Below are 17,983 nucleotides of genomic sequence, written 5' to 3' on the forward strand. Positions count from 1 at the left end.
GCTGCAGTTCTTAATTTGACTTCCATTCTTACACTTTGCACAGTTGTTCAGCATCTTATTTGAGGAATAATGTATATCCTTTCCAGACATATGGCACCTGAGTATAAAATACATTTGATGCAAACATGCAAGTAATAGTGCTGTGGCTAATTAAATACTTGCTTTGTTAACTTAGCTCACTAATACAGTTCCTTATAGACGAAAGATACAAGGAAATGAGTTTCTAATTAAAGTGCAATCAGTATGACTATATAGTCTATAAACAGGATCAAGTCGAGAGCTCAGTTAATTCCTAATTCTCATATAAAGTTTTAATTTAATTAAATCATTGTCTTTGTGGTTTATTGCTATGCAGTAGGCTGCTCCATGGAATGAGTCAGTGATATGAAAGGGACCAGTCACTTGCCAAAGGTATTCTTACTGATAGATCAGTACAGCAAGCTATCCTTTTTTTCTATGATATCTTTAATCCAGTCCATCGGTACCTGAAAGGGTCCTACTAATTCAGCTCTACCGGGTGCCTGAAAGTAGCGTTTGGTTTGCTGACCAGGCTACTCATCTATCCTTTCATAAACCACGGGTGCCACATATGGTTTCAGGGCCATGTTTCTGGTTTTGTATTATCCTGAAGGTGTAAACCATCATTAAATCTGCTTTACAATCAGGAGTGGCCTGGTTGCTGCTTTGCTACAGTACAAGTTTAGCCTACCCTTAAAAGTTAAAGCCTTAAAGATGAATTAAGTTTGAGTCTGTGTCTTTGAACAACAAAGCATTACTGTACACTCTCTCTATATATATATATAGAAAATGGGATTTTATGAGATTAATGTGTGACATTTTATTATTTTTTGAATCTACACATGTACATCCTTAGCCTAAGGGTGAAAGAAATAAATTGGACCTGTTGTAATTACAGCATTGCAATAATCTGCTTTGGGATAACAGATTTAAAAAAAAAAAAAGGAAAGGTAATGCTTAAATTCAAGCATCCTAAGTATTGAAATGTACGTGTAATGCATGTAAATAACTTTTGTCTTTGCTTTATGTTGTGAGATGAAAAATACTGTGAGTTCTTAAAATCAGTCTTCATGGAATCTAGGATTGCAAGTACTTTAATAAAAGGATTATTGTATGTTTTCTGTACTGGGCAGAGGTATGGTTTAGTTACTTAACTATGTGCTAAGTAACTATATACCCTGTAATATCACACTTCAGCCTGAGAAGAGCCCTGGACAGAAATCACTAGAGCCTGGGAGAGCATGCTGGTGACTTAATCACATTATGCTTCCCCCACTTCATACACTCTTCCACAGGCATTTGTTGTTGGCCATTGCTGGGGACAGGATGCTCACTGGACAGATGCTGCCTGATCTCTTCTGGCCATGTAATATGTGAAAATTCTTTCACCTGTAATCTTATCACTGAATGTTGTGTGCTGTAGATGTCTAGTACTTGAGTAATGTGTGCTCGGTCAAACCTGGTCTAAAACTTTTTTGACGGAAAGCATCCCTTTTTTTACCCCAGGATAGATGTTTGAAAATGATAGCTTTATAATGTTAATACAGGAACTGATGTTGAGAAAAATACTGGATCTGAGTTAGGGAAATATCCGTCAAGCTTAAAAGTAATTTTCTTCTAGGATGAAAAAAAAAAGTGGGTTTTTTGTATGCATGAAGATTTTGTAAGAGAGAGCAGACTTGTATATCTTGCTCCTTTAATTGCTGTTTTGTTTAGTTTGAAAGAATATAAAATGGCTGCGTGGGGTGTTTTGGGTTGGGTTCCCCCGCCTCCCCCGATCTGAAGTGCTTCCATTATAAGTTGTGATATTTAGTTATGCTGCAATGTCTAAACAGTGTCTGTTTAAACTAAGTAATTGTATGACTTACATTCTAGCTTGCCTATTGTGTTGTACAGTTCCTGGAAAAAGATACAACTTTAACAGAGCCTGTAAGTGTTTTACAGTTTAATGTTTTTCTATTTTTAATTTCAACTAAATATTGCAGTGTAACTTGCTAGAGTTGTATAGCTGTGCTATCTTGATTAATGATCCATAGGCAGGGTTGGTTTTTTTTTTTTTTGGGGGGGGGGGGGGAAGGGAGAGGAATTAAATCTAGAGCAGTTGTTAAAAAAATTTTGGGTTTGAAAGGGCAGTTATTGCTTAACCTGTGACCAAGACAGAGCACAGATTTAAACAAAAGTTTGAACTGCTGATATAATGCAAATTTTTTCATATGAGAAAGCATGTAACAGCCATATTCCTTCCTGGTATGAACTAAAATTTCAATATTTTTGGTGCTGATGGCTTGTGCCTAGCCACCTCATAAAGCTGAAATATTTTAGAGAACAAACAATCCCAAAATAAAAGTTGGAAAGAATAACAACACTTTATTTGGAATTTCAGAGTTCTTTCTGTCTAAATGTGACGTTTTGTTCTGTCTCTTCAGCTAGTGGGGTGCCTCTTGGCAGTTATAATACAGGTGCTTCAGGCATCAGTGCCTTTTGCCAGACTGAATCTCCTATGATCCATACTGACAGCTCAGCTAAAAGGGGTTTGCTGTGCTTTGGCAGTGTCCGTAAAGAAGAACGCAGGCTCAGGGCAGTGCCGCAGCTCATGGGGACACAGACTGATATCAGACCAGCTATAACAGAAACTGGTTTTAGTTGGACAATCAGAATTTTTTCCTGTGAGGTTTATGTTGATATTTAAATACTTTATCCCTTTTTGTGACAGAAAAATGAAGACCTTATGCAAAATTTAAATTTTTCTACAAAGAAAAAAAATCAACAGCTTTGTAGAAACAACATAGATCTTCACTAGTCTTTCAGTGGAGAAGCTTGTTTTCTGCATAGTCACTTAAGTATTGATGCTCCTCATCAGAAGACAAGTTATTCTGTAGATGGTGGAAAGTGGTAAACTTGACTGTCTATAAATTTGCCTTGTCTGCTTGAAGCATCTTCTTTCCCCCTGTTGCCAGCTACACTGGTCTATAAGCTTAACTTTGTTGGGTAGGGTGAGGAGAAAGGAAATGCGTAAGCCTTATTCCTTAAGCCAAGCGGTAAGACAACCCAGGCATTTTGGCAGTTAAAGTTGATGTGTGAGGAGAAAATGTGTAGTATTACATAAAAACCTGCAAAATTGAATGAAGTGACAACATGACCAAGTCAGAACTTCCCGATATGAATTTACTGAACTGTGATGCAGGATCCAAGCCCAAACTTTGAAGCGAAGAAGGCCGGGCTTTTGAAGTAGGAGTGCCATAGTGCAATTCTGAGACTTCATCTGGACTATATACAATTCCGGCTGCCTCTTCATCAGTAAAGTTGAATTCAGAATGGAGAAGATGAAAGAACTCACTGTGGAGTCACTGCCCATGCTTGCTTTGGTCATTGCTCTGAGCCTATAGTAAAATTGGCTTTATAAAGGAGTAAAAGTTAATAGATGATGAAAGTGAAACTTTAAGAAACTTCCTGAAATGGTTGAAAAGTAAAAGTTGAAATTTGGGGCAACTGATGAGATAGCATTTGGAATTATTTTTTTTGCTTTAGGTAAAGTAATATTTTAAGAACTCCATCAGAAGGCGGTCTTCACAAGTACCTTACTGTTATTTTTCTGGCAGGAATTGTCACTCAGGGTCAATTTAGAGGGCATTCAATCCGAGCTCTTGTAGTCTGCCTTAGGTCAGTCCTGATGTTTGCAGAGCTGACAGGAAGAGTTTGTTACCTAACCCTGCTAAGTGCAATGGCCTTTACACTGAACAAATCAGGGTAAACACGTGGTTCTTGTATGTAAGATACATTATTCTAGCAGGTGCCTACTGTTGTAAGTCAACTTCATGGGAATTTTGTAGCTCAGGGAGAACTATTAATTTTGAAGAGTTTTGTGTAGTAAGAGCAGCAGGATATCAGATCTGCATTCATGTTGAATGTTTCTTTGAATAAAATCTTTGACCATAAATGTGACCGCATAGTCAAGCTGGAAACTGATGGTCTCTCTGAGGAGCAAGGAACAGGTATGTTGTTGAGATCTGCACTGTTATACTCAGGACATGTTATTTCTTTAGCAAGTTGAGAATATGAGTCTGCGTAGCAAAGCGTATTCAGCACTCTTACAAGCAGTTCTGGAAACTGCACTTCTCTGGCTAACTCAATGTAATGCTTTTGAGACCAGTAAATTTGTGCACCAATTAGGGGTGTATGGTAGGTTCTCACAGCTTTGCTTTGGCAATGTGCTTGTCTGAAATTTTTTGGCTTACTTGCATTGTTTGGGGAAGGGAAGGTGTTGGCAGAATGAGCTATTATATACCTGTAAATCTTTGGGTTTGTTCTTTAAAAATACAAAATGTCAATAGTATATAAAAGTCTTTCAGTTATGAGCTAATTAACAGAAAATGGCCCTAGATTTATAGTGTATTTACATAGACTACTTTAAATTGTGAATCTAGAGAAACAAATGTAATTAATTCATGCAACTCTGACTCCTCGAGGGTGGAGAAGCAGGTGAGTGAAAGACTACCAGATCAGGTAATTGCAGTGAAATGGGGGAGCTCATAACTTCTTTCCCCTGTCAGTATGCCATCTGCCCCAGCTCTCCAGCTCCCTCCTTGGAGGCAGGACAGAGGCCAGGTCGGTACCGGCCAAGTGGGTCAGGGACGGAGCTCTGCCTCTGTGGGCCAGGCTGCAAACTTGTCACCTGTGTGGGCTGACCCAGGCCTCTGGCCCCTTCATCACTTGTCAGGTAACAGTGTCACTATTTCAGCTGTCTGTACCTTTCAGCCAGCTAGGTAGAACTGTATGGTCGAGGATCTGTAAGGGATCTGTTCTTTCCATGTAGCTTGCTTTTTGCCTTTTTTTTTTTTTTGGTGGATTTGAGCATAGGACTTCACCAGCTGCCTGAGGTTTCAGCATTCGCTCAGTGTCATTTGAAGTGACCTTCAGTTTTGTAGTAGCAGGATATGTGAGTATCCTAGGATAGAGACTTGTGGGCCCTTAAAATCATATTAACTTTTTCTCTGGAAAGTCATTTTTGATAGTACACATAGTTGTGAATAAAACAGCCAACTGGGAAGCTGGAGGGGAAAAAAAAAATCAAGGTGCCAAAAACCAACTATGGAAGGTATTCAAATAGTTAAGTTTTACAGTTGGATATGATCAATTAGGTGCTGTTGTATCATAAAAATAGAGGTCCTTTCCTCAGAACAAAAGTTTATAAGGCTCTGAGAATATTTCTGCTTCCGAAACATACAGTTACGGGTTGGGGTTTTTTTAGCGAGCCTTAATTTTGTAATGTAGATGCCATCCATGTCAGATGTTTGTTTCTAGGAAACAGGCCTCCAGCCTTTGTTTGCTGTGTGTTTTCCCCTCCTTCCTCTTGGGGGCTGTACTTTCTAATTAAGTTTCCCAAAGGGTTTTTTTGAGTCTTGTGTAAGAGAGTTTCCAATGTAGATACTGGAATATTTTTTTCTCTAAGTTCACTTTTTTTTTTCGTTTCCGGTCTTTTAACTTTTCAAATTCTAAAAGAGAGAGAGAAGTGGTAGAGGCCATGGCTCCACTGTACAGCCCTGTTTGTGCAGTCAGCGTATACCGCTTGCTCTTCGGCTTCAAACCTTGATGCCGAGACAGGTTGTCTCCAAAGTATGGGTTAGTAGAAGACAAAAAATATTCTGGGAAACCTAGCTCTTGGGGAGTTCACTTCATTTTGTGATGCTTTGATGTTCAGCATCCTATCAATTAATGTATGCGCTGGGAGTGGAGTGTGAACAGATAATCAAAGGCTTGTGAAGTGATAAGGGTCTAAATTATTCTGATAACCTAAACAAGATAAATATTTAAATGAGACAGCGCAGTGTTTGTTTTCAGTGGAACTACATTTAGCTGTATTCAGTTTTCATTGAAACTCCAGATAAGGAAAAGCAAGCTAGTACTTCTTTTTGGAATCTTATCAAATATGTAATAAAACTTATTCTGCTTTAACTTGTTTGTATTTTTAATATAGGTAATCAGAGGACTGCTCAAATTTTGGCCAAAAACTTGCAGTCAGAAAGAGGTTGGTTCTGTCTCTTGTTTCTGGTGTGTGCTGTGATGGAAAAATGTAGTGTGGCAGGTTCATCGTGCACCTTACCTCTGCTGTGCTTTTCAAAAGATCTTGCAGGTCTTGAAGCTTCCTGAGGCACTCATCTTTGTGGTGCAACTCAATGCAATTGTTTCGTATGTCTGTTCTTACTGTGGTGTTACTATGTTAAAACTATATTAAAAGTTGCATTCTAATTAAGATATTGTATAGAGAAACAATTTTCTGAGTTAAGAAGTGTTTTAGTAGATATAGACTGAGTTGGAGGCAGTCATCTGCAGTGTGACACAGACTTAGCATTTGAGATACTGAGTAAGTGTCTGGTAAAGCGTACGTACATTATTTTTCTGTAATGTAAAAGTAACTTTAGTTTTGGGAAATTTTTTCTATTTTCTTCTATGTAGTTAAAATGAGTTTAAAAATCAGGAGTTTGATTTATGCCACCAGATCCCACCCCCGACAGCTCTTTAAAAGCGGGGTCCCTTAACACTTTTGTCCCTGTTTGTGGGAGCAGCGTTGCATTTTGTTGTGCCACCTGCCTAGTGTTCTGCTGGCTGTAATTTAAAGCAGGAATTAGCTATCACTTCAAAAGCTACTTGAGAGATCTCTGGAGATAATGGTGATCTCTGCAGCCATTCTTGGAAAACTAAAACATTCTAGTGGTTTTTTAACTGTAAAAAAACCATATTCTGCACAAGTAGTTCTGTGAAGTGTACAGAGCAATGGCACAAAAGAAATCCGAGCTGTAACCTGGTAGCTGAAACTGATGATAGACTTCCTTCAGGCTGCAAAACCCCTGTGGTTGTCTAATGCTTTGGAATGACATACAGTGCTCTCTGCAGGATTCATGGCTTATGTATAAGCTGTATTTTGTTTCTGTTTACAATGGCGATAAAAAAAAATTCTCATACTTTTTGATATGTTTCTTTTATACAAACAGGTAATGTTTTTAGGTGAAATTGAAGAAATCTTAGATGTAATAGAACCGACACAATTCAAAAAAATAGAAGAGCCTTTATTTAAGCAAATATCCAAGTGTGTGTCAAGTTCACATTTTCAGGTAAAAAAAAAAAAGTATAAAAACCCCCACAACTTGTAGTAATTTATTTTGTGGTTGTTGACCCCTAAACTTTGTGTTTCAGGTTGCAGAAAGAGCTTTGTACTTCTGGAATAATGAATATATTCTTAGCCTGATTGAGGAGAACATTGATAAAATTCTACCAATTATGTTTGGGAGTTTATACAAGATCTCCAAAGAACACTGGAATCCGTATGTAATGTTTAACTTTTATCTATAGTACCATAAATTGTCCACTGGACATTGGGATCATAAGCTTGTAAATGTGACTTCACTTTTACTAAAATCAGATTAAATCAGTGAGATTTCCAGATGTCACTTCCTGCTAGATCAGGCTTTCACTGTTCTGCATTATGGTGGAGACCTGGAATTTCTTGAAAAAGTATGAGGAAATTGGATGATGGTCTTCATACTGTAATTGCATTTGATCTTATGTGTTAGCTAAAAATGCAAATTAATACTTAGACCAAACCAATTTCCACAATTTCTGCTTTGCTGTCCTTTACTACTTTACATGAACAAAATTCTGTCAGTGTCTTCATAAGTAGTTACTCCTGCCCTGTGAGATAAGAAGGGGAAAAGATACTATGGGTGAAGAGCAATGCCTACTACTAGAAAGAATGGTAGGAATGAGACATGAGTGACTAATTCATTTTATATTTAATGCCACAAGTTTAAATATTAGTATTTTTATGTCATGTTTGAAGATAATTATACTGAAATACTAAAAAGCAAAGTGTGCTTGTCCAGCATCCTGAATTGAGTTGCAAGTCAATTTATGGGAAGTAAAGTTTGTCCAGGCAAAAGCCAGGAGCGGCAGGAGTCTCCCACAAGTCTGAAGTAAATCAGATGTCCTGTTTTAAGCCCTTAGAGGCTCTAAAATTACTCTGAATTTATCTAGATGGTGTGTCAAGTTGCAAACATAGCAGCTGAGACCGAATATCAATTTTTGAGAACTAGTTCTTGGAGCATTAATAGACTTGGACCTCAGTAAATCTGAAGGGTGCCTCTCTTTCCCTAGCTGCAGACAGAAGTTGCTCTTTATGAGGGAAGTGAAAGACACAGTATAATTGTATACCTTGAGGAAGAAGTAGTTTGGGGAAGAAGGTCTAACCCTCTGGTTTTAATCTGTTTTAGAGGACAGAAACATGCTTATATCCATCTAGCTGGCTGATATGGACCACTTGCTCAAAATCAAGCTTTTCTCAGAAAACCAAAACCCTGACTAAGCTTTTGTCTTCAAACCACGTGAAAGCCAGTGTTCAAAACAGAAAAGCAATGGTGTGTAGACAGGCTAAGAGTACCGTGCATTTTCAACAAGCGTAAGGCCATTGATGAATACTTGGGGGATTTCCTAGTGCCACAATGGACAAAGTCTACTGAAAATCAGGCAAAACTGGCCCTTTGGCTACTTCCTTAGATTTTCCTTTCACTCATTTTTCAAGGTCCCAAGACTGCATGGCACCCCTGCTCTGCAACCTTGCAATCAACACTGCCGTGTGAAGGTGAACAGCTAGTGAGGGGACAGAGGGGAAGGCAGTTTGCCCACTTTTTTGATTAATTATAAGCTTCATCATGGGCACCTCTTTAATTTTATTGCTCTTTTTGCATTTTTTCTATAATTAAGAGTGGGTTTAAAGGAGATGACACAATATTTAAGATAGTTTATTGAAATATGAGGGCTTTCACAAAAAGGAATATGGACAGCCATGTAAGACACAGCCAGTACTACTCTAGCTGTTTAGTTTCTTAAAGAAGCTAAGGTACTGGGCACCATTATCTGATGTTCCCCATTCAGTTCCCCAGTGGGGCACAGGCAGCAAAGCTATCTGCTGCCCAGAAATGCTTCTGGCAGAGCTGTTAGGAGCCGTATTAAAGCATGTGCCTCTGGTTCCTCTGCTGCATTTTTACCCAGCCTTGAAGCTATTAGGCCAGAAGTTTTATTTTTTATTTTTCTAGCCTCTTATTTTTCATTACTCAAACATTACAAAATTGTTGTTAAAACTTGGTTTATTAAATGTCAACATATTGAATGGCTTTATAGTACAGCCACAGTACTAATAATTATATCCTGGTGCAATTACAAGAGTCAGGAATTTAAGGTTAAATAACCATTTCAAAAAAACATTAAAAAATATGCATTTTTATTAATTTACAGGGGAAATTATAGTAAAGAATTTAGTTTCAGAAACTTGCTGACCTCACATTAGTATGTTAAATAAGAAGCTCAGAGTCCAAAAAAGAAATCGAACACTTGTTTACTGAAGTTAATTTTGTAGTGAGCAACTTTAATGGTTGTGTTCCTTCTGCTCTAGAACTATTGTGGCACTGGTATATAATGTGCTGAAAACCCTGATGGAAATGAACGGCAAGCTTTTTGATGAACTCACAAGCTCATATAAAGCAGAAAGGCAAAGGTACTGACTTTTCTTCTAAGTGCACATTGATCAATACATAGCCAGAATGCGCTGGCTGAAAAGAAACAGTGATGTAACTGTTGTGGCTGTGGGGTTCTGTGGTGGAACTGCTCATCAGGGATTTGCTGCTGGGCAGCCCTCGAGTTAAGAAGCACCCACACAGGGTTGTGGTGGTGGTGTGGCAGGAGCTGAAGCCCAGGGGGGGCGGCAGGAAGGCCCCAGCTCCCTGTCCTGCTTGAGCAGAAAGCACTCGCTCTCTGAGAGGTAAAACCAGGCTCAGCTGCTGATGTGAGGGGCTGCCTGGTGATGGTGCCGCAGCTTTAGGTGGTGTTGTCTGGAGAATACTTCATAGGTCACCTAAAACTTCGCCTATTGTACTAACAGTATCATTGGAATAAGAAGAGCAGGGCACAGAGTGTCCTAGGCCAGCTGAGACCACGTGCCCAGTCTCCTTTCAGTCATGGTGCTTTTCTCCCCCAAAGCCACTTAGTCCCTTGATTTGTTTACATGTGGTAAGGAACCTCCTTAGAATTGCAGGTGTCTACAGTCAGTGTCTGAGTTTGTTGGAGCAAAGCTACAGTTTTACCACTAACTGTCACCAATTTGTATGCTTGCTTTTTAATAGAGGAAACTATAATTGCCTCTAAAAATAGCTTTGGAGAAAAACTTACAAGAGGAATTACTAGATGTAAATGAGAGTCATTAAGTAACTGTACTTAAAACACATCTGAAATGGATACTTGCCTTTTTTTTCTACAGAGAGAAAAAGAAAGAGTTGGAACGTGAGGAGTTGTGGAGAAAGCTAGAGGAGTTAAAACTGAAGAAGGCTATGGCAGAAAAACAGAACAGCACTCACACTGTGCTAAATGCACACAATACAAGTGCCAAATAAAAGCGGTGACCCCCTCTACTTGGCAGACATCCTTTTTTGTACCCTTTTGAAATATATAAGGATTTGCAAAAGAAACCTCATCAGTATAATAGAAACAGCCAATTTTTTCTCTGGCAAATGTAAAGATCTGAATTTAAATACAGCAGTTAAGCGATGTCATTACCACAACATATTGTAAATTTGTCTAATTATTGATATACTGTCACTTCCAATGTTTCATAGAACTGAATTATCCTTAATGAGTGAAATAATTATGGGAGTGGTGAGAATTATGACTTGAATTTTTGATTGTGTTGCACATAGGTGGTATAGTTTGCTATGTACATTTTTTCCTTGTTTTATATGTGCTTTTCACATCGCTGCATACTTTGGTTAAGACGATAGAAAAGGCTTCTAGTTGTGCTGTATTTTCTCAAATAAAACCAAGGTATGTTACCAGTAACTTGAGATACTCAGTATGTGCCCCTTACAGCATTGCAAGGAACTCAGCTATGGTGCTGTCCTTGAATTCCTGATTGGATTCAGATTTAGATTTATTAACACATTACTAAGAGGCAAAGTAGGGAGAGAAAGTCAGCTTGAAGAGGTGGGGGGGTGGTCTGTGTGTCTGACCTCCCATGTGGTGAGTGCCTCTACCCCATTCTCACTGCCTCTTGGTCCTGGGCTCCTTAGAGATTTCCTCCTGCTACAGCTGAGGATGGAGCTTCCTCCAGAGAGCCCATCAATGATGCTCCTCATCAGCCCAAGGACTCCCTGCAGAGTGGTGCAGGTCTCTGAGATACTATCTTGGATGTGTCTGCTGTTAGTTCTAGCATCTCATAGACTGAAGCATGAGACCAAAATTGGGATTATTTTTTTTGTTGTCAATAGTAAGGAGGGAAGGATGTCAATAACTAGTTCCTTGTTTTATTTAAAGAAAATGCAGTCTGTTTCTTAAAGGTGGAAAGTTGACAATAGAAGTCTTGTCTGTTTACTTGATCAAGTATTTTTCACATCTTTTATCAGAGTACCATTCCAATCTCTTAAATTGCAGTTGTGTGGAAAACTTTTGTAATGAAAGATCTTTGGGGAATTGAGCAGCATTCAATAAAGTCTTTATGTTTGTATTTAGTGCTGTAATCACATCTTTGTGTTTATAAAGAGCAGGAGAAAGAGAATGGCTTTTATGAACAACCTTTTAACTGCACATATGTCTGAATAACCTGGTGGTAAGTGTTAGAGGTGCAGGCTGCTGGGGGCTCATTTTTATGAGTAGAGTGAGAGGCTTTCTTCTGCTCTGTGGTGCTCAGAGCAGCTGAGGCAGGGGGCCTGGGCTTGTTTTACCTGTTGTGAGGTGCTTTACTTGTTTTATTCAAGCAGGGTTTTTTTTTTTTTTTGGGGGGGGGAGTCTCTACTACACTGTTCAAGTTGGCTTTATTACACTTTTAGTGTGTGTCATTTTTTTGTCTCAGTAGTTGTGTTTCACAGAGGAAATGGGAATAACTATTGGAAGTGTAAGCCACTTCAGGCAGCTTCATCTGATCAAAACCCATTAAGTGCTGCTCTCTACATGTCAGTTGTAGCTAAAAAGCCTACAGTGCCAACTGACTCTGCCCTTGTAAGTGGCTGCCCAAAACCTGGGGGGAAGGGGAAAATCCTTTACTTTTCACAGTGCTTCTTGAAGCCCTGAAACCAGCTGCTAAACAGTGGGGCCTGCAAGCTCAGGAGGGAGATGACTTTAGTGCTTTTTTTCATAGAAAAATAAACCCCCCAAATTAAGATATAAAATATCTTCAGCTGTCCTACAGTCTGAAGGAAATACATTATACAGACAGCGAGGAATCTAACACTTACCTTGCAATGGTACAAAGAACAAATTAGTGGCAGTTGTAGTTATGAGTTGTTCAAAAATTGACAAATGTGGACATTAGAAGTAATAGAAAAAATCACCCTGTAGCTGTAAGAGGCTATTTCAAACAAATTGTGCAACACTTGCTGTTAGAGTTACTCCTATAAATAGGTGTATAAAAGAAAGGTTTCTTGGCTGGAATCAGCAGGCTTGCTCTAGTAACAACATTTCCTTATAAAACAAATTGTGGTAGCTGAGATGTAGTGACTGAAGTTGACTACTATGGGAATTTATTTTAAAAAGTACATGAAATACTGCAGAAGAGGGTGCATCCTTTATTTAACCACTCTTCCTACTTACCCCCAGCACTGGGGCTGTCTTCCAGCTTAACTTCTCTGACCTCATTAGCAAAAAAAAAAAAAGAACAAAAAATGCAGTAGGATACAAATTGTTATTTCTAAATATTTTTGTAAAATCCAAGAAAGAGCTGCTGTATTATCATTTGTTACTGCTGCACCCAAGTGTTCCTTTAACTGCAAGTGAGTGGTAGGCTGTAACCTCTTCCTGCCTTCCCCTGCCTGGACACAGGAGAACCTGAGTGCTGCTGCTGCGTTTTTCTTATCACAGTGAATTGCTTCTCCCTTATTTAAGGCTGTGTTTGGTCCATGCAGTGCCTTGATTTGCTCTAGAAATCAGCTGACAATAGTAAATTGTTCCAAAATGCTTCTTTAGAAAGCAAAAAAAAAAGTTGATATGATTACCACTATATTAATACTGTTAATAGAGGATGGAAGCAGCAAAATATGACTTGGCATGCTCCCTTCCTTGCAGCAGTGCCTCCACAAGTCAGAGTTGGGCATCTAGACTAATAAAAAAAAAAAAAACTAGCACAGCACAGTTAGCATGCATTCTCTGTGTAGTACAGAATCACAGTTAAACACCAGGCTGATGAAGGACTATTTTTTCCACTTCCTTAGCAAAGGCCGGGGGAAAGAGGGATGAGCAACAACCCACACCAGAGTTTGAAATCTATCACCAGCTCAGCTGCCCAAGTAAGCAAGGTGCTGGAGCTTACCTGCAATTGGACTAATCAGGGACAGATTTTTGGTTTTTACCTTATCCTCTTGCAGTAATACTCCTGCCTGGACTACCTCCCGTAAAGCTCCAGCCCACTCTGAGAGTAGATACTTTCAAAGAATATACACAATAACTTATTTGAAGTATTTTTTAATATTAAAGTCACTATAAATCAAAAATGACATGTAATAGAATTCCAGTGTATTTTGTTTTAACACCTACTTTGGAGAGGGGAGGCCAGACTGTTTTGTTGAGTGCTTTACCTTCCACTAAACACAGCCAAGGAAGTAACTGCCTTTGTTATGGCAGCAGATGCAGGTCATGGCTCATGCAGAAGTTAAATGGTCTCCTGTTCTCAGAAGTATTTAAACCCTGTCTTTTTTTCTTAAAAAAAAAAAACCTAACACACTGCAGTGTTGACTTTCTGAACATTAGTGAATTTGCTCCTTTCCCCTGGTCCCCCCCCACATACTGAGGTAAGCTTGTTTAGATTTGAAATAGAAAAGCATGAGCTTGTTAGAGCTGTCCTAGCGTTAGCTCCTTTCTGAAGTTTGAAGGCTGTTCCTCCAGCCATAGTTTTTCTAGAAGAAAACATACCTGTTTCATATCTTTAAGTAAGTGCTGTATTGCTGTTTGAAGTTTATTCCAGTTATTTTCTATCCCTTCTGCTATGAATAGTTAAAAGGCAGTCTTAGTCTCAACTGATGTGGTTCATTACTTGCTGACTCCTCTTCAGGTGTCTCTTCCGGATTTTGATCATCCACTTAACACTTAACTTTGCAAAGTCTGCTGCCTTAAACAGAGCCAAAAAGATACCACAAAGAAGAGCAATCATGTTCCAGGGATTTGCTGTGATAATCTGAAAGAGATTGAAAAATGGAATTGTTTGTTACTTGGTATTATTCCCCTCATTTGTATATATTATGTTTTTTACCAGAAGCACGCTGCAGTATATTCCTTTATGCTGCAAAAGTGGCCTATAGTGCCTTCTCCACACATCTGCCTCATACCATGGTTTCCCAGTTCCTTCCATCAGGAAGAAAACACACTGTGCTAGCTGCCAAATTTCTTTTGGACTGTTTCAGGATATAGATTTTTTTTAGAGATACAGTTGAACTGTCAATTTAAAGATTACAGATTAAATTTACTATATTATTTAAAGATTTACCAAAATAAGTAGTCACATTAAAGAAGATCTTCCAGAAGACAAAGCTTAAAGCAGCAACTATGGGAAAGGTTTAACAAGACAGCATTGTAATGCTAAACCAGCTTTTCACAGTGACAACTTTCTGCACACCTACAGGAAGTATTTTGTATTTCTAACTACTCTTGAACCAGCTATAGTTAAGTTAGTTTATTTTTTGCAGTTCTCCTTGCACTTCTAGGCACAAGGATGACTTCTAGTATCTCAGACAAAGCAAGCAGAGCTAGACAGCTTTGGGACTTGCAGCATATTGATCTAAATTGTAAAGTGCTTTTTGTGCATTTGAATGCAGTACCAAATTCTATTCTAATAAGATAATAAAAATATACTAGGCTATTTTTTTATTATGATTTAAGCCTAGGTTTCTTGCTTGTCAATTAATAAAGAAATCTTTGCATCGGTTTATCCAAACACACTTAATAAAGTAAAAAGTTCAGACTTCAGGTAAAGCTACACTTTGCTAGAACAGAGCACTTTTTCTTAGCTGCATGCACCTCGAGCTGCAAACAGAATGCAGAGTGTCACCAAGCTATGCAAAGGCATTGGGCAGTCTTGACCTTGCAGAATACGCATCACTGGACATAAGGAAGCGCCTAGACTGAAATTTCAGAAGCAACCTCACTCTTCCTCTGAATTTCTGCTTGGAGTGAGGTAATAGGCATGTGCATGCACACACAAGCCAGGAGCATGTACAGTCAGACAACACTTCAGAAAGGGACTAGTGTGGTACTCACATCTTGAACAGTCTGTATAAAAGGATCTTTCCATTCAAATACCACAAAAAACAGCTGGTCACTTCTTAGTTTAGTTCGCTGGTCAATATAGTTAACCACACTAGTCTGGGGAGAGGGGAAAAAAAAAACAAGCATGTGCAGGTTACTTTCTTCAGTGGTACAATGAGTCATCTGTGCAGCAGAAAAGGCCTGTAAGAAGGTGAAAGTGGCAGAACTGGTTAGGGACTTCCAATTCATCCCTCCTCTACCTGGAACAATAGGCTCCCAAAGTGTGGAAGGGGTAGTTTCCTCCATCGGTCTCATGTTCATATTCTTTTCCTATTTCCCTGCAATACCATTTTCATACTGGTAGCCAGGGTCTTTATTTTATTACATGGCTTTTCCAAGAGGGGAAATTTAACTTACAATACTTTTTGAATAATACAGAATTTGGAGAATTCTCATGAATGAATGCTAAATTACTTTTTATTTACCAGAGAACTACACAATGGTGGTAGAAAGGCTTTTTTTAAATCTGTTGTAGAATAAACTAGAAGATGCCAGCAAGTACAGAATGAAACTAGAAGGGAAAGAAGCCTAGGTGTTAGCAATTAAACCCATACTTCCCAGCACTGCCCATTATCTAGGTTAGCATTTGCAGCTAGAACTGACCAGCAGACAGCTATTAGCACAATCCCACCAGGGTACAGTTTAGGCAACCAGCTGGATGTTACAGCCACATCACTCCATAGTGTTAAGAACCACAATCAGGAAATTAAGTCATCAGGCCTCAGAAAAAAACATTTATCTTTTAACACCCACCCAACAGGAAACTACATGGGGTTTCTACACAGGCACTAACACCACAGTTTGCACTAAATCCCCTCCCACCACAAGACAACATCAAATGCTCAAGAGCCAGGCAGTTGCCTGGCAGGCAAGCACACTGGAATTACAGCTGAACAAGTGATGGAAGGACTTCTCCTTTCTCCAGCCCTCAAAGGAGTATTTACATCTTGGTGTGTGGACAAGGGAGTACTACTGCTCTTCCTATGTTAGTTTAGTACTGTAGTAATTAATCTAGCAGTACTGTAACTTCATGTCGGGGTTGTGACAGGACTACTAATACAAAAACAGTGATTCAGCAGACACTGTATGAGGGATCACCTACTACACAAACCTATCTACCCTGACTTAGTTTCTTTACAAATACTTCAAGATTTCTATCAGTCTCCACTCACCCTGCACTGACTCGATTTTAGGCTGCAAACACATAGAAGCAGGAGCTAGAACACTGGATCTGTCCATTCAGAGCATATGGGAGCTTCACCACCTCGTGTCTTCTGATCAAACACCTTTGCTGCAGCCATACCCTATATATCTACAGCTCCTTTAATTATTGCAGCATACCATCACCCCAACTACACTGAGTCAAGAAAACTGCACCCCAGGAAAGAAACAGTACCCAAAGCAAAATGAAGGCAATGGGAAAGGAAGAAAAGACAAAGTAATGACTATTGGCCTAGTTAGCAGACTGACTGTGCTATTTGACCTAATACTTGTATCCATCCTTCCTGTATGCTGTCTCCCAGTTTTAGAATTAAAAGGCTAACAGACTTCCGTATGCAATTTGAGCAGATGATGTCGTACTGTCAAACAAAGCAAGTGCGATTTATGTCTGAGCTATTTCAGCTTCTACTGTATTGATAGGGATCTGAAACCCAAAATTCACATTGGTACCAATTCCCATTTCCTAGGTTTTATTTAAAAAACCCAAACCATCCCACAAAACCAAGAAAACTAGCACAGTGTTCACCTAACTAGATGATCAGAGAATCCGTAACTGCTGGGCTAAATGGATGCTGATAGTCACAAAAAGCTCAGCTTTTTCTTGTCAGCTTTTTGTTTCTGCTTTGTGACACATTAGATTTGGGCACAAAAAGGAGGACTTAAAAACCCTACACTAGGTAAGTGATACAGAGCTGTAAGCGATGAAGGGCAGACAGACATCTGCTGTTAGTGCTTACATGGCAGCACCAACTGGTGCCTCCTTTCCTCTTCTCTCAACTAAGGCACTAGTTTGGGACGAGTTTGGGCTTTGCCTCCTGTCCTCCTCCCGTGGAGCAGGAGGGCACTCACCTTAGTCACAGCTCTGCTCTTCCCTTGAGGCTTTGCCACATAAGGCCCTAACTGTGCAAATTAAAGATGCAGAATCTTCAGTTTGTCTTTCATTTCAACCTCCCCAAATAGTGTACCACAGACTAAGAGACAGTGTTGTCTCTGAAACACATGCTCTCTGAAAAGGACTGCTCTTACAATTCTGATCTCATCACCAATGAGACTCTCTCTCCCCAACCAACACTGGGAACAAGATAAACTCCAAACACAATTAGTCTCCTGTCCATCAGTATGACTTTCATTCCTGTTCTGTTCAAACTCATTTCATCTCTAGCTAAGTTTGCATCTTCCACCTGCATATTTTCTAGTTTTAAATGATGCAAGAAGTTAAGTTACTCCATGTTTCCAAGGATATTCAACAGCTAAAAATCCCAAAACCAAACAAAAAGCAGACATGAGAATGCTACAAAGGATACAAGGCTTATGTTTACCTGTTCATCCTAACATTAGTCCTTGCGGTAACCTAAACCATACCTCTTTCCAATACTAGCCATTATTTAGATAATTCCTTTGGCAATTGTCCCCCTCG

The 17,983-nt window shown here is 39.2% G+C and overlaps 2 protein-coding genes across 15 annotated transcripts in view; one reads left to right on the top strand and one right to left on the bottom strand.

Annotated features, from left to right (window-relative positions):
- The window catches only part of PPP2R5A (protein phosphatase 2 regulatory subunit B'alpha), a 46,574-nt gene extending 35,010 nt beyond the window's left edge, over positions 1–11,564 (top strand). The window contains exons 8-13 of one of the 2 annotated variants that reach the window (XM_054822979.1): positions 1,894–1,947; positions 5,993–6,043; positions 7,008–7,127; positions 7,210–7,337; positions 9,461–9,562; positions 10,322–11,564. In XM_054822979.1, coding sequence (XP_054678954.1) covers positions 1,894–1,947; positions 5,993–6,043; positions 7,008–7,127; positions 7,210–7,337; positions 9,461–9,562; positions 10,322–10,454 — 588 coding nt within the window. In that variant the 3' untranslated portion in view covers positions 10,455–11,564. Of the gene's footprint in view, positions 1–1,893; positions 1,948–5,992; positions 6,044–7,007; positions 7,128–7,209; positions 7,338–8,590; positions 8,651–9,460; positions 9,563–10,321 lie in introns of those variants that run through there. The other variant, XM_054822980.1, reaches the window with a different exon arrangement.
- A 1,929-nt stretch (positions 11,565–13,493) lies between these two features.
- PACC1 (proton activated chloride channel 1) overlaps positions 13,494–17,983 on the bottom strand; it is a 93,470-nt gene continuing 88,980 nt past the window's right edge. For 12 of the 13 annotated variants that reach the window (XM_054822999.1, XM_054823000.1, XM_054822996.1 and 9 more), the window contains 2 exons: positions 15,298–15,402; positions 13,494–14,218 (listed from right to left, as the gene is read on the bottom strand). In XM_054822999.1, the coding sequence (XP_054678974.1) occupies positions 14,057–14,218; positions 15,298–15,402 (267 nt within the window). In that variant the 3' untranslated portion in view covers positions 13,494–14,056. The remainder of the gene's footprint in view (positions 14,219–15,297; positions 15,403–17,983) is intronic. The other variant, XM_054823003.1, reaches the window with a different exon arrangement.

Source organism: Grus americana, chromosome 3, assembly GCF_028858705.1.
Source record: "Grus americana isolate bGruAme1 chromosome 3, bGruAme1.mat, whole genome shotgun sequence".
Taxonomy (NCBI): domain Eukaryota; kingdom Metazoa; phylum Chordata; class Aves; order Gruiformes; family Gruidae; genus Grus; species Grus americana.